Source organism: Amphiura filiformis, chromosome 8, assembly GCF_039555335.1.
Source record: "Amphiura filiformis chromosome 8, Afil_fr2py, whole genome shotgun sequence".
NCBI classification, from domain to species: domain Eukaryota; kingdom Metazoa; phylum Echinodermata; class Ophiuroidea; order Amphilepidida; family Amphiuridae; genus Amphiura; species Amphiura filiformis.
The window spans coordinates 48,322,315-48,338,146 of NC_092635.1; the positions used below are offsets into that span (position 1 = coordinate 48,322,315).

The following is a 15,832-nucleotide window of genomic DNA, read 5'->3' on the forward strand; positions in this document are numbered from 1 at the left end:
AACAACTCGTAGTTTTGTTCTAACAGTGTAGGCCTATTAAAAATAGGCAACGTGAGCGTGAGTCATAACAACTCATAGGCCTAATAATATACCCTTATGTACATAGCCAACTAATAACTTAGGCCTAAAAATGCTATTTCAGCTCCATTTTTTTTAAATTAAATGGTCGAGTCAGTATTTTTTTTCTGGACCATGGCCCTAATCATAACACTGCCTTATTAAACAGGGACGTAGCCGTGTAGTCAGGAGGAGGCGGGAAAAACTGCCCCCCCCCCCCCTCCCCCGAAATTTTTTAGGGATAAAATGTGGACGGCAAAGAGTAAATTAAAATGACTAAAAATGGGACAAGAAAATGACAAATGGGACAAAAATCTGGCTTTGCCCCTTACACTAAAATCCGGGACTAGCTAAATACATATGATACTGGCTGCATATAATAGGCATACATTGAGAGGTAAATATATAGGCCCTATCATAGGTACATATATCTAGTTAAATGTCCCGAGTTAAGATGGATTTGGCCTGATAAAAAAATTAAAAATTCCGTAATAAAATAAATAGTTTTCCTGAAAATCAAAAAATTTGGGTCGTGAAAGAAGTTCACTTTCGTTATCAATATCAATGAAAAAATACAGACATAAAGGTTGAAAGACCTTTAACTGAATATGTTTGGGCCCAATATAAACCATATGATAAATATTCTGCAGAAAACATTTTGTCACGGTTCTTATGTGTTCCAGCCATGCCAGTAAAACAAAATCAAGAATGTAGGCCTACCCCGATGACCAAAAAATTTAAATTTGAATTGTTCGTCTTCTCCGAGCTAGGGGATACAACAGAACCTTTTCAAAATTGAACTATCTTGTCAATTAATGAGTTGAAGATTGAAGAGACTGAGTTACTTTTTAAAATAAAACGGAAACTATTCATTTTGATGATAAGATTGTCGGTTCAAACTTGATAAATATACTTATCAAAATGAACGATATATCTCATCAAAACGAATATAGTACGGGATCAAAAATAAATGAATAGGGATTCTATTCAGAAAAATGAAAAGTGTGAAATTAGAGTAACGATAATCTTCATGGCCATGGTTAAGATTATGGTCAAACTAACCGGGTTTAAAGTAATTTGGCTTAAACTGAGATGGGCCGGCCTATAATAACATCATATGAATAATACTCGATTTTTTTTCTGGGATACTTTATACAAGCATGTTCCATGCGTATCTCTCTTGAGAATTAGTTGCCTCTTGGCATTAAACTTGAATTCACATTAGTCATGTATATTGAAATATCCTTCAGCGATATGTAAAATCATCAAGAAAGAAACTTATCCCGATAGATACCACCTGAATGCATGGTAAAGATCTAATTTTTACGACATTTCCGAGCTACAATTTTACACCAATTGATTGTCATTTCAATCGGCAAAGGCATAAAGGTAAGATACAAATGTTCTTCTATTTCCTGGATTTCGTCTATCTTTTTATTTTCATACTGATGTATACGATATAACTTAAAGGTGCGCGGTGGTGCAGCGGTCTAAGATTTCGACTCATAATCGCGAGGTAGCTCGAGGTCGTGGGTTCGAATCTCGTTCTCAAAGTGCTAATATTATTTATTGTAACTTTCCTAATGACCAGTAGCGTACGCAAGGGGAGGGCCCATGGGAACAGTAACACCCCTCCCGGCTCTCCCTATATTTGTCATTCAATCGGGGGAAAGTGCACCCAGTCGCAGTGGCGTGGGTTTTCAAAAGTCTGGGGAGGGGGCACGGGACTCGATAATTCCCCCAACCGTTCTAAAATGTTCGGCTCACTTCGCTCGCTGTATAGCTAATTTCCAAATTCCCCCCGATTGGGTGCATTTCCCCCCGACTAACTGACAAGAGGGGGACACATGCCCCCCCCCCCCCTCGCACGCCATTACCAAGTCGGAGGAAAGGAAACTACAAAGGAAATTTAACATTTCCTTTTTTTTTCTTTTGGTCGAGCCAATATGCATCCCTTAAACGGGCATTTCGTGATATATAGGCCTACATCCTCCCTCACCCCACACTTTTCTCAAAAAAGTTAAGGGCTTGGATAGCGACGTTTTCACGTATTTTTTCAATTTTGTGGGATCTGAGAGCCGCCTCAGAGTCACACCAAATTGCATCTTGAATACGAGGAATGTTCTTCTGATATTAAATAATTTAGATTTTTTGAAATTCGCGATATAATATAAATTTTATCAACAAATTATTAAAAAGTTGTATAAATCTAATAATGTACTTAAAGTGTATGTATAGCTGGGATGAAAAGGTGTCCATCATATTAAAATTGTGACCTTTTATATACATTTTTAGGTCTTTCAGGGAACAAAAATTAGTATCTTCAATACGAAAAATCAGAATGGTCGGCTTTTTATATCCCAGCTATACATGACTTTAAGTAGGCCTACATATCATTACATAGGCTTAGGAATCGGGGGGCTTGGGGGGGCTCAGTCCTTTCAATAATTTTTGTGCGGGGCTGGAATACCTTTCAGCCCCCAATAACCCTAGGTAAAGTTTAAAAATTGTGGGAAAATGGGTGTTTGTCTGACTCGGGAAACCCCCCTCGGGCACCCCCAGGGTGGCCCACCAAATTCTTTTCAAGTTTCAGCCCCCCCCCCCATGTTGAAAATCTTCCTAAGCCAATGCATTAGATATATAAAGTTTACTTCGAGGGACTGTTAAATGTTAAACATTTCAAAAATGTAAATTTTTAATAATTTGCATCAAATTTGGACTGTATTATGGCAATTATTTGATATCAGAAGGACATTCCACGTATTCCAAATACAGTTTGGAGTGTCTGATGTACTCTCAGGTCCCACCGTGAAAATACTGTTATGACTGTGCAAAGATGGGTGACCGACCCCTTGTACATGTTGTAGAACGAAATTATAACAGTAGACTAATAGTGGTCTACTGGTCTATACCCGTGGCATAGGCCTATCACATGCATGATTCGCGAACGCAAAATCGGAATCAACTGAAATTTTGGGAGAATAAGTTTTTTCATTGATATCTCTGAAAAATTTCATGAAAGGAGATGCTAGAAACACAAAATATACTCCTTTAAAACATGCACACAATCTAAAATGGGGGCGGTTACGGATCAACCCATAACATCATGGATCGAGTCATGCCCCTTTAAATACATGCATGGTTTAACCATCAAAAGTCACCCACATCGCATAGTTCAACGACATTAAATACAAACATGTTTACCATGTTTACCAAGAGAAAATGATGCTCATATGTGAATATCGACTAAAGCAACTGGATAAAAACTATACAGAAATAGTTTTTCATAGTATTGGAGACTATCATGACGTCACGTCAGGAAAACTTGATTGAACCTGGCTCTATAGTCTTCGGATCGAAGTTTTACACCCCAATCCCAACACTGTAACCTAAGTTTTGTTTTTTCAAAAATTCTTGCTTCAAGTTGCTTGAATATGATAACACTAATGCGGCAACTTTCAAATTCTCTAATATTTTACTGAGCAAAGTATTTTTACCTGATGACCCTTTTTTCAAAACTTATACCAAATGACCCCCTTTTTCAAGCTTATACCCAATTACCCCATTTTTTCATATTGTTATAACCAATGACCCCCCCTTTTTTAAACAACAGTGATACACTCTTAAAACAAAAAATGACCACGTAGTAGGTAACTGTGCACCTTAACCCTAAATTGTGGTGACCCTTTTGTGGTTAAAATTTAACCACAATTTAGGGGTAAGATTTATTAACTACTACATGGTCAATTTTGACCATTTGATTTAAGAGTGTAGGCACATACTTCCCGACTTCGGTAAGAAGCTACCCGTCACTTCTAAAGTTGAGTGCCCCCCCGTGTTACCCACTTGAACTTGAAGCAGAAACTGGCATGAAAGAAAGGCAACAATAAATAAATAACAAAAACATTTATCAAAATAAAAGAAAACAAAATGAAACAACATCAAAAATATTAATAAATTAGTAACTTTAGGTCAACGTCATCATTATTATAAGTATCATCAATTACCATGGCAACCGATACAGCGAAAACGTGGAAAGGTGTGAATTTGTCACTCTCATGTGTTGTCAACTAGCTCACCACGTGAAATGTGTTGATGAAGCAAAGAGTTCGGGCTAGTTTGATGAAAAGGAATTTTTATATACACTGTTTTTAATTTACTAATTTTCTTTTATCCTGTTATTTTCTTCATTTTCGTTCTCTGCATGCAGGCACCTACTGACATGCACTGGCTGCATCAGTAAACTGAAAAGCACTGAACTTGTCGTTTGGGCAGGGGTAAAATAGGTAAGTACTATAGTAGCCTAAATTTATTACTGTGCAATGTTTTAACAAACTTTATTTCAAATACGTTGTATATATAGGATCATCAAATTGGCTCGAAACATTAAAAAAAATATATTTGATTAAGGGCTGGGGTATGAACGTTTGGACAGTATTTATTTTGGGACATTAGAGCACATCAGACATATCGAATTGCATTCTGAATACGAAGAATGTCCTTCTGATATGAAATAATTTTGATTTTTTGAAATTCGCAATTTAATACACATTTTATGGCAAATCATTAAAAATTGATATTTTTGATATTTAACAGTACTCGAAGTAAACTTTACAAATCTGATGATTTATACTTAAAGTGTATGTAGGTGGGATGAAAAGCCGACGATCAATTGAAAATTTTGACCTTTCGTATTGGAGATATGGATTTTTTTTCCCAAAACACCAAAAAAAAATAGGTCTTTTTGGGAAAAAATCCATATCGTCAATATGAAAGGTCAAAATTTTCAATTGACCGTCGGCTTTTCCTCCCAGCTACATACACTTTAAGAATATATCATTAGATTTATATAATTTACTTCGAGGACTGTTATATATCAAAAATTTGAAAAATATTAAATTTTTATAATTTGTCATAAAATTTGTATTATATTGTGATTTTCAAAAAATGAAAATTATTTGATATCAGAAAGACATGCTTCGTATTCAGAATGCAATTCGATAGGTCTGAGGTGCTCTCATGTCCCTCAAAAAATACTGTCGAAACGCAATAAACGCTCATTCTAGATCCCTTAATAGTGATCATATTCTAAACACATATACATGTACCGTATTTGATTAATTGGTCCCGTAATAAAAGAATGTTTTGCCACTAAGTGATGTGCTTGTATTTGGATATTCTGATTTCTCCGTATATTATTCGAAGAGTTTGTTTGCAAAAGGCGCTAAATCCTTGTGTCACATTTTTCTGGTATAATATTTTAACATTTTTAAGTTTAAATGACATTAAACAGTTGGAATTGATATGTTTGTAACTCTAGCCTATGTTCAACATCATTTTGTCACCTAAAAAAATTCACCAATCCTAAGTTCAAAAATGGCTGCCATTGGATTTAGCTCCTTTTGGAACAAAAACAAAAGTTTTTTTAATATTTATTATTTTCTTCTTCGTACGTGGCGGGTTAAAGAGATTTGCAATTATTTTTTTTAAAGATAACCAAATGTTTTTATAACTATTCTAGTGGTCCAATGTTATTAGATTGGCAAATACTCTTAGGAATACACACAAAGCAGCCTTTGGAGTTAGTGCCTTTTGAAACAAACTCTTCATTTGAAAAAGTGAAGAGCAAATATTTCTGAAAATAATTCTGAAATATTGGCTGTTGAATGTTTTTTGTAGAACGTGATTATAAAAATCTGCAACATTGGTAAAATGTATCTCATCTTTGGTATACCAAAACCAGGGACCGAAATCAATTAAGGATTCAATTTTAAGGAATGAATAAAATATCATCAATATTATACTTCCGAGCAACACGTTTGGAATATTTTGTATTTTCTTGCCAATGAGCGATAGAGATAGGTACGGAAAGCCATCATGTTCATATCACGAAGACAATATTAAATCGGGACCCCTGATGAAAACAAAACGAAAACGCGAGTCATGAGTTTTGTCCATGGGGATTACATCCATGAAACGAACCCGAGGGTGGGACATTCACTAAAAATGGTGACGGGATGTGCGGCCACATTGACCCCGTTTTTTAACCCCCTCTCACGTCACCCAGTGACCCCTTTTTCTTTTTTTTCTTTTTACTCACCACCAAAAGATCCCATTTTTCAAGAACTTTGAAAAACGTTCTCCTGTTTTTTCTCTCAAATCCACAAATGTCATTACTTTTCTTCAAATTTTGCAAACTTATTCAAATTTCGATAACATTGAACAGTTTGTTTCAAAATGTCATATCAACAGACCCCCCCCCTTTTTTTTTGCGCCTTCTCATTGAATGACACCATTTTGACACCATTTTATGGTGTCAACGCTCTCACCGAAAGATTCCTATTATACATTTAGTTTCGAACTGGTGTCGGCACAGCCCCGTCGACTCTGGTCACCGACATATTTGGGACCCCCCCTTCCGAAGAAAATGCCAGCCCCCTAAGGCTCTACTTTACAGACACCAGTTATCGTTCGATTTCGGGATTTTGATATCAAATTGGATCGATATAACCGTAAATGTACGTTTGTCCCCATGCATTACAATCCACTATCCATGGCGTTACGCACGAGGTAATTATGAGTCGACTATTTAGGTTGTGTCCAAAACGCAGCCTTCAACATGTTCAAGTTTCGAGAATTTAACAGTGTTTCGAGAACGAACAGGGTCAAATAAAGTGACCCCGGTAAAGGGATAAAATTTTGACCACGTTAATGTTTTAAGAGTGTAGAGGTGGTAGACCGTTGTTCTTATTGATCAACACGGCAGCAAATAAAAAACCGTTAAAATATGGACAACCCATTTCAACCATGTTGGTCCTTAACGCAGAACCGTAAAAAGGCATATTATACAAAACTGCGAGTGCACTATTTTAACAAGCTGACATATTAACGTTCTCCTGTTTTTCTCTAAAATTCACAAATGTCATTACTTTTCTTCAAATTTTGCAAACTTATTAAAATTTCGATAACATTGAACAGTTTGTTTCAAAATGTCATATCAACAGACCCCCCCCTTTTTTTGGCGCCTTCTCATTGAATGACACCATTTTGACACCATTTTATGGTGTCAACGCTCTCACCGAAAGATTCCTGTTATACATTTAGTTTCGAACTGGTGTCGGCACAGCCCCGTCTGCTTCAAAAGTCGAGTGCTCTCCGGAAACGAAATCCATTTTTTGAGACTAAACAGCTACTCGTATGTTTTTTTTCTTTATAGGGTCAAGATTTTGATAATCTTACAGCGAAAGTAGTCAACATTACCTCTACAGAAGACTCAAAAGTAAGTTTTTATTTTTTTTAAAGATGCTAAAAGGAGCCTCACTGAACAATAGGCTACATTAAAACGATAACGGTCACAAATTTTGGACATCCCGTGTGACGATGATTTGCGGCACGCGGAGCTGAAAAGTACCGATTTTGGAAAGCAAGCAAAAAGGGGGAGCAAGATATTGTTTGGCAGGTCGAAAGGAGGAGGCAACGATTTTTGGCACACACTACGCTCGCACCATCTATGATATTTGTCTCGTATCCCAGTTGTATCGTAGGCCATTAGCTGCCATTCAAGGTTTGAATATTAGATAACTGAAATGTGCGGCCACACCCTGGTAGAAGGTGTACGGGGATGTGCCACGGTTTAGGGGTACCTTTTCAGCGATTTTGGGTATTGGAAACCAAAAGTACAGATATGAGTTCAAAAAAGTAGGTATAGAGAAAGCCGGCATTCTAAAGCCTGCGAACAATTAAACCCCATGCGATATAGACGAGCGTTCGAAATAGTCCTTCGAGAAGGAGGGGATGGGGGCTCGGCGAAGCGAAGCCAAAGGCCGAGCAGCGAGCTAGCTATATATATAGTATAGGCCTATAGTTTCTAATATCGGCCGACGAGAGTTTGAATGACTAGTACGAAACGTTAGCCGTTAGGAACAGATCCACAAAGTCCCCTATAAGTTACCCCTTATCAATGGTTATCATAATCATGACAATGAGCCGTTATGTATATTTTTCTTTTCTGTTTCAGGAAGAGATACAATTGATCTTACATGATGATGTCTTTTGCTTCGGCCTTTGCTGCCTTCTTAGTTCTGATTTCCGTCACATTGTCACTGTCGCCAAACCCAAACACGACACCAAACACGACGCCAATGTCACCGACCGAACCAGCAACGACAACTTCAAATGCCGAACATTACGAGGAGTACGACGCAAGTAGACCTACTTGTAAGACATGCTGTCATGGCTTGCCCGGTCCGCCGGGCGTTCCGGGGGTGCCCGGGTCATTAGGAACGTATGGAATGCCAGGCCCAAGAGGAAAATCCGGTCTTCCCGGTGACCCCGGATTAAGAGGAGAACGAGGCTTCAAAGGCTTGCCCGGTGAAGCCGGTGTGGCCGGACCAGTCGGCCCTGTGGGACCCCCTGGTTTAGACGGAGTAAAAGGCTTGCCCGGAATTGCCGGGCCATCCGGCCCGTCCGGCTCTATAGGACCCCGTGGTTATACAGGAAGATCCGGAAGGCCAGGTTTTTACGGTCAGAAGGGAGTGCGCGGATATCCTGGAACACCAGCACGGCAGCAACGTAAAGTGGCGTTCAGCGTTTCTTTGACGGACAGCTTTTCGGTTGATATGCCTAGTGGGCGTATTATTGTGTTTGACGAGATCTTCACGAACATAGGCGAAGGTTTCAATATTTCGGAAGGAAAATTCAAATGCCTAGTACCTGGAGTTTATGTGTTCATGTATAATATAGGCCTCCAGGAAGATCAACCAAATATTGGTTTGATGAAGAATGGCGAACGGATGTCAACGGTGTACAGCACTCGTCGAGGTGCCGACGAACACGGACAAATGAGTAGCGGGCTCATCCTGCCACTAGTCTACGGTGATGCAGTCTGGATAGAGTTTCTTGATGAAAATGGAAGGCAAATTTATAGTGACCAAAGTCGAGTGACAAATTTCTCTGGGTTTCTGTTGTAAGAGTGATATTAAAGTGAAGTCGTGACAGACAAGAAATAAAAGTAACGAGCGACGTTTAAAAATCTGAAAAAATATGACAAAATGCCGAAAAATGGCAACTGCCCATGTTGCTGAAAACAGCTCTATGGGATCTTGTATTGGCAAGAATAATGAATGTCCGATTAAAATTTATATACATTGGTCAACTTGGAGGATGTGTGAGTAAGCTCTTCCAAAATTTGACACTGAGCCAAAATACCAACGTTTTGTCTGCTATTTCGCAAATCTGAACGAAATTAAGAAATTTTATTAGACGTTATGTGCTGAAAGAGCTCGGAAACCTCGAAGTTTGTGCTATCTTTGTAAGGGGCTGGCATTTTCTTCGGAAGGGGGGCGGGGAGGGGTCCCAAAAATACAGGGGGGGGGGGGTAACTTCACAATCAAAATGTGCGTACAATCTATTATTTTTCTTCACTATCACTTTCTTCGCTCTTAAGTTTTGGCGCGCTCCGCGTCTTAGTTCCGGCAATGAATAATTTGTCTTGAGTCTGTGTAGGCGGAAGGGGGGAGGGGTCATAAACATTTTCGACCCAAGATAGGGGGGGTCGTAAAAAAAATTTGCCCGCGATAGGGGGATCATAAAAAATCGACTCTGGTCACCGACATATTTGGGACCCCCCCTTCCGAAGAAAATGCCAGCCCCCTAAGGCTCTACTTTAAAGACACCAGTTATCGTTCGATTTCGGGATTTTGATATCAAATTGGATCGATATAACCGTAAATGTACGTTTGTCCCCATGCATTACAATCCACTATCCGTGGCGTTACGCACGAGGTAATTATGAGTCGACTATTTAGGTTGTGTCCAAAACGCAGCCTTCAACATGTTCAAGTTTCGAGAATTTAACAGTGTTTCGAGAACGAACAGGGTCAAATAAAGTGACCCCGGTAAAGGGATAAAATTTTGACTAAGTTAATGTTTTAAGAGTGTAGAGGTGGTAGACCGTTGTTCTTATTGATCAACACGGCAGCAAATAAAAAACCGTTAAAATATGGACAACCCATTTCAACCATGTTGGTCCTTAACGCAGAACCGTAAAAAGGCATATTATACAAAACTGCGAGTGCACTATTTTAACAAGCTGACATATTAGCTCATATTATTTCCTATATAAGAGTAAAATGCACATAAGGAAATTTCTTTGATTTTCTTAAAACATCATTGTCAGCTGTAAAAAGAACTGAAGAAAATGTTTAACAGCATTTTAACGCACCATGTTTATGCTTCCAAAAACGTGTTCGCGCTCTTTTTACGTGTGTGCCCCCTAAAAATTATGCAGAGTGATTGCTTTCTCCTTGTTTGCATTATGCATGCAAACCGATGAAAGAAATAATGCTGCTATGTATTATATACACTAAGCCAAAAAAGAAACTGATAATATTTCATAAGGTCATATCCTGCGCATCAAAATGAACCAAAATTTCACACAGGATTGCTTCAATACTCTACTCTAAACACATGTCAGTAACCAAGAAGTTGTCCAACGTACACAACAGCAAAATACACTGACATTGAACAGCTTCCTGGACAACATTCACAGCCCAATAATTGGCACTCAGCACAGGAAATCTGTGAGAATGCGTATAAGATCCTTACACAGATGACAATTTCCAAAGAGTAAGTGGAATAGTGTGGAACGGGCTAATTTCTACTTTTCACGCACTTTCTTCAAGATTCCACTTACTCACAGATTTCTTGTGCTGGGTACCAATTATTGGGCTGTGAAAAGTGTGAATGTTGTCCAGGAAGCTGTTCCATGTCAGTGCATGTTGCTGTTGTGTCAGTTGGAACTGCTTGGTTACTGACATGTGTTTAAAGTAGAGTATTGAAGTAATCCTGCATGTGTATAATTTTGGTTCATTTTGATGCACATAATTTTAAGATATGACCTTGTTAAAAATTATAAGTTTCTTTTTTGGCTTAGTGTATCAGAACCAAATGCAGTACCGATTAAATTTTAGATTCTCATGGGGGGGGGGGCGGCGAAATCTGTTTTGTTAAATTATCAATATCCTGATTGTGGCGTCTTATTTTGGACATCTAAACCTATACATTTGTTTCTCAACTTTCCGCTACTCGCTATCCAAATTCAATTTCACTCCAAATTGAAGCTATAATACTAATTGCTTAGTATCGAGGATTTGTATATAAAAGTAAAACATTAAATTGCTCTGAAGAAGCATGCGTGCAATGCAAGGAAAATAAGCCTGGTGGTCCCGGTGAGCCCTTTAATTAATATAAAACATCATTTTCAATTTTCTGCTAAAAACACTGCAATTTTGACATTTTACTGAAAGCTGAAGCATACGATGTTTGTATTATCGCCTACATGTATTGCAATAGATTTTGGTAGCTATCATGCAGATCATGTTAAATGCGCCATAGTTGGCAGAGATACAGTACAGAGCTAATCATATGCATTATAGGCTATGGAGCCATTTTATAACAGCACCCATATTTGTTGGGAAAATGTCATTGAACTTTTATACAGTGGTCAATTTTTGCAAACTTGCTCGGACTTGGTTTAGTACAACAATAATGTGTTCATCTGGTCATAAGGATTCGGGAAAAGTATAGTTTTACTTACCTGCGATTTACGGTTATGGAGTTATGGGCAAATAGGTAGCAGTGTGACGTCACATGTCTAATTTGGGCTCCACATTGGGCGAAAATGACCATTGCTCCGGTGTCGTTGAAACGGGTCTCAAATTATTCGTCTTACCATGAGAAATCAGAAAAGAAAAAGAATAGTTTGTTCTATGTATGATGTTTGTTACACAGCAAAATAGGACAATACCCATCGAATCGCATTGAGTTCTATACCGGGTTCTATATCAGTTTCTATATCGAGTCATTTCTGACCTTGACAATATCAGTGGCGTAGCGTCATAGGGGCACGGGGAGGCACGTGCCCCCAATCGATCCGATTTTTTTTAAAATCCCATAGGAAAATTGGCGAAAAACGGCGTGTGCCCCCAATCAGATCCGGTGCCCCCCAATCATGGTCGGTGCCCCCCCCCCCGCCAAATGTGATGACCCACGCTACAACTATCATTTTTCTGATTTCTTGCAACAAGATGAATAGTTTGAGACCATTCAACAAAATCTTTTTTTTAAAGTTTTATTTTCGCCCCTTCGGAGCCAAAATTAAACATAAAATTATGATGTCCTAGTACCGTACATCATAGATACCGTCAAAGTATAGGCCTACTTTTATTGAATCCTTATGGCCAGAGGATGACGATGGTGTGGGTCATGAGCAAGTTTGAGTAACTTTAAACTTGACCCCTGTGTAAAGTTCAATGACCTTTTTCCACTAAGCGGGGTGGGCGTGGTGCTGTTGAAATGGCTCCATCAGATGTAGATACTATTACTCTGCCAAATACGGCAACTTTAACATGATTTGCACGATTAAAATCTCTTGAACTATTAGGCCTATAAAGCCTGATTCTGATTGATTAAACAAAATTATTTGATAGATACATAGCTTGACGAATCTAGACTCCTGTGATTTCTAAATGTGTCATTGTATATATTCTATTAAGGTTATACGATGTATTGTTGGTCGAAGCAGCAGAAACAGAAAAAAAAGTAGTTCACAGCATCTTGCGAATGGTAGTGAGCTTTAGCAAAAATTGCATTGCTCAATTCATAGCGAGCGTGTAGAAGAATTCAAATATCACAGATAGGCCTATACTTTTGTAGTCCTGTGGTTCTTGAGTATGTTGTAAAGAGGGCTGAAACAACAACACTTTTGTAAAACGTATATACATAACTCATTAACAACAATAAATTAAGCAAGTTTTCAAAGTATATGATTTGTAGAATGAACTTTTGCAAAACACCAAAGTGTTATTTTTCAATAATATATTGATTCAGATAATGACAATCTATTTTCTTTGGCTGCTTCGCCCAACATTACCTCGTATACCCTTAAGTGTATAAATGGCATAGCAACTAAAAATAAAAAAACACATTCTATATATTTTATTTGTTGGTCAGCTATTACAACACCATGGGTTGCCCTATCGCTATGATCACTAGCTGATGGGGAGAGTGCCCTATAATGCACGTAATTTTGGTCATAGTGGAAGATCAGCAAGAGCCAATTAGATAAAAATTGATAGTTAATTCCAAAATATTTTTTATTTCCGATACACTTAGCCATGGACATTGTACGTTGATACAAATCTTTTATGAGTATGATTATTTTTGAAACATTATTATATTGATGTTCATTCGTATAATTGGCATATTACTATGATTATAACATCATATTCCGAATTTCCAGGGCGATTTTCAAACAAATTTGACCTATTAAATTATTTTATCACTGGGCACAACAGTTATTGATATGAATCTAAGGTGGGTTAGTTTAAACACATAATGACATGACGATCGTGCTTGAAACGTGATAATTATGACGGTTAGTGCCCAAAATTCGCCAACTTCGAATTTACAAGTAACCATGGCAACGCTGTGTTTTGACAACTTTCTTTTTCATATTGCATAACAAATTTCTGAGCAAAACTTAAATATTTTGTCATTTTTTATCTCTTATCGAGCATGTCGAGTCAGGGTTCACAATGATGAGAATCAACCATGTAATGTATGTCAACTATCATGATTATACTCAAAGACAATCAAATTTCCTTGTATTATACATAATTTAATTGTACAGTTTTCTATATAAACGTGCTGTGCATGTGATTTGCATAAAGAATAGATTCCTATTTAAATGTTAGTTTTCACTGATCTAGTGTCCACTTTTAATTTTGAGCTAAACAAATGAGGTAAAACCAATCTTGCTATTTCATTCCAGCGCCTACAATGCGTGTATTAACTTTCCGATCGTATTTAATTATTTTGATGAATATTGGCGTAGCTTCACACAGCTAGGACGAATAAACAAAGCGTAAGACGAATAGCGATATGTACACAGTTTATACGTCAAGATGTAAGACGAATAGCGATATGCACACATTTTATACGTCCGACTGATTCAATGATTCAATAATACACATGTCAGTACCCGATGTCTTTAGCCACCACTCGATCGGTGAACTCTGAATAAAACCGGAGATCTCCGGTTTTAATATAAAAACTTAAATTTTACTTTAATTATAGCACTTCGGGCTAAACAGTCTTTTACATGGTATTTTGGTACACCATTGGCCATTTATACAATCATGCAAAAAATAAATTCAAAATTGAGGGCGTCGCTGTGGAGAGCAAATCACACCTATCATAAATACAAGGGTGGGGTGTGTGAAGGGTGTTGGGCAGTGATAACACCAGGGGACATGGTGGGCATTTCCCCCAGTCAAAATAAGAAATCGGCAACTTTTTGTTCTTGTCCCTCCTCCTTTATCCTCCCTCCCGAAAAAAAAAATCCGGTGACGTATGGGGCCAGTGTTTTTTTATCCAAAAATTCAGTGCTATCATGGGTTGTAAAAGTGTGTGTTTCTTTTTCCAACAAGTAAATCTTACATTTATAGGCCAAACGTACGTGTTTTTATCCCACGTATTTCCGTGGTGGTATTAATTTTGCACATCAGTATACAATTTTCTTATTTTGAGATACTTTGAACGTTGACGTCCTTAAAATGCTATACCTCTATAGACACCCAATGGTATGAACTTCGGTGACGTATAAAAGTGAAAATATTTCTGCTATAAAAGTATGTCAAGTAATTCAGAGGAAAGACATAATTCACATCGCTGCTGAAGATATCAGTTTGCCATAGAGGAATATCCCTGTCCAGTTTGCCATATTATAGAGGAATACTCTGTTCTTCACAGCCTACAGGTGAGTGTTTGCTACATCAAAGTTCTCGCTCTCTGTCTTTGTTTTTTCTAGTTCACCCCTTATCCTTTTCTACCTCCTCTCGCTTTGTATAGGCCTAAATATGTCTCTCTCCCTCCACCCACCCCTCTCACCCTCTCCTCACTCTGTGCTCTACGTTATCTTTATAACTTTTGTTTTCTCTAGAACATACGTGTTTTAATGGTATTCAACTATTCACATCGAAAATTGTTTCGCCGAAAAATGCCTTTGTCGTAATTGTGGAGAAAATTACAGCATGGACATTTTACTGATGTGATATACGTTTAACCAAAACGTATATTTTCCCTGTTCACTTATTTTCCTTGATGATACTTTTATAATTTATTAACCAAGCTAATCATATAATTTCACATCTTACACCGTATAAAATATTTTTTTGTTCTCGTCCCCTCCCGCCTCAATTTCTGGGATTTCCAAAAATTTGAAGAATTGGAATGCTTTTCGAAAACTTCATACAATATGTTTATTAGAGAACAAGGATCAATTTCTATAGTTTGTCTGTGGTGCTCTATAGGGTTGATCCCTCTCAGAATCTCACTTAAAAAACACTCCCTGATCAATTCATAACATTTTCCGTCAACAAATTAATTTCATGTGGCCTTAAGGGAACTGGATGGAATGAGCGTTTTGAGCATTTCGACAGCATTTTTTGTGGGACATGAGAGCACATCAGACCTATCGAATTGCATTCTGAATACGAAGAATGTCTTTCTGATATCAAATAATTTTCATTTTATGAAATTCACGATATAATACAAATTGTATGACAAATTATTAAAATTTGATATTTTTCACATTTTGGAGATATAACAGTCCTCGAAGTAAATTGTATACATTTAATGATATAGTCTTAAAGTGTATGTAGCTGGGAGGAAAAGCCGATGATCAATTGAAAATTTTGACCGTTCATATTGAAGA

General features: G+C 37.6%; 1 protein-coding gene across 1 annotated transcript; it reads left to right on the forward strand.

The window, feature by feature from the left end:
• Window positions 1-1,268: 1,268 nt before the first annotated feature.
• LOC140159138 (uncharacterized) lies at window positions 1,269-9,370 on the forward strand. The gene is made up of 4 exons (XM_072182494.1): window positions 1,269-1,446; window positions 4,268-4,343; window positions 7,274-7,336; window positions 8,075-9,370. The coding sequence occupies exon 4, from the start codon at window positions 8,097-8,099 to the stop codon at window positions 9,024-9,026; it is 930 nt and encodes a 309-aa protein (XP_072038595.1). The 5' UTR covers window positions 1,269-1,446; window positions 4,268-4,343; window positions 7,274-7,336; window positions 8,075-8,096; the 3' UTR covers window positions 9,027-9,370.
• Window positions 9,371-15,832: the final 6,462 nt, after the last annotated feature.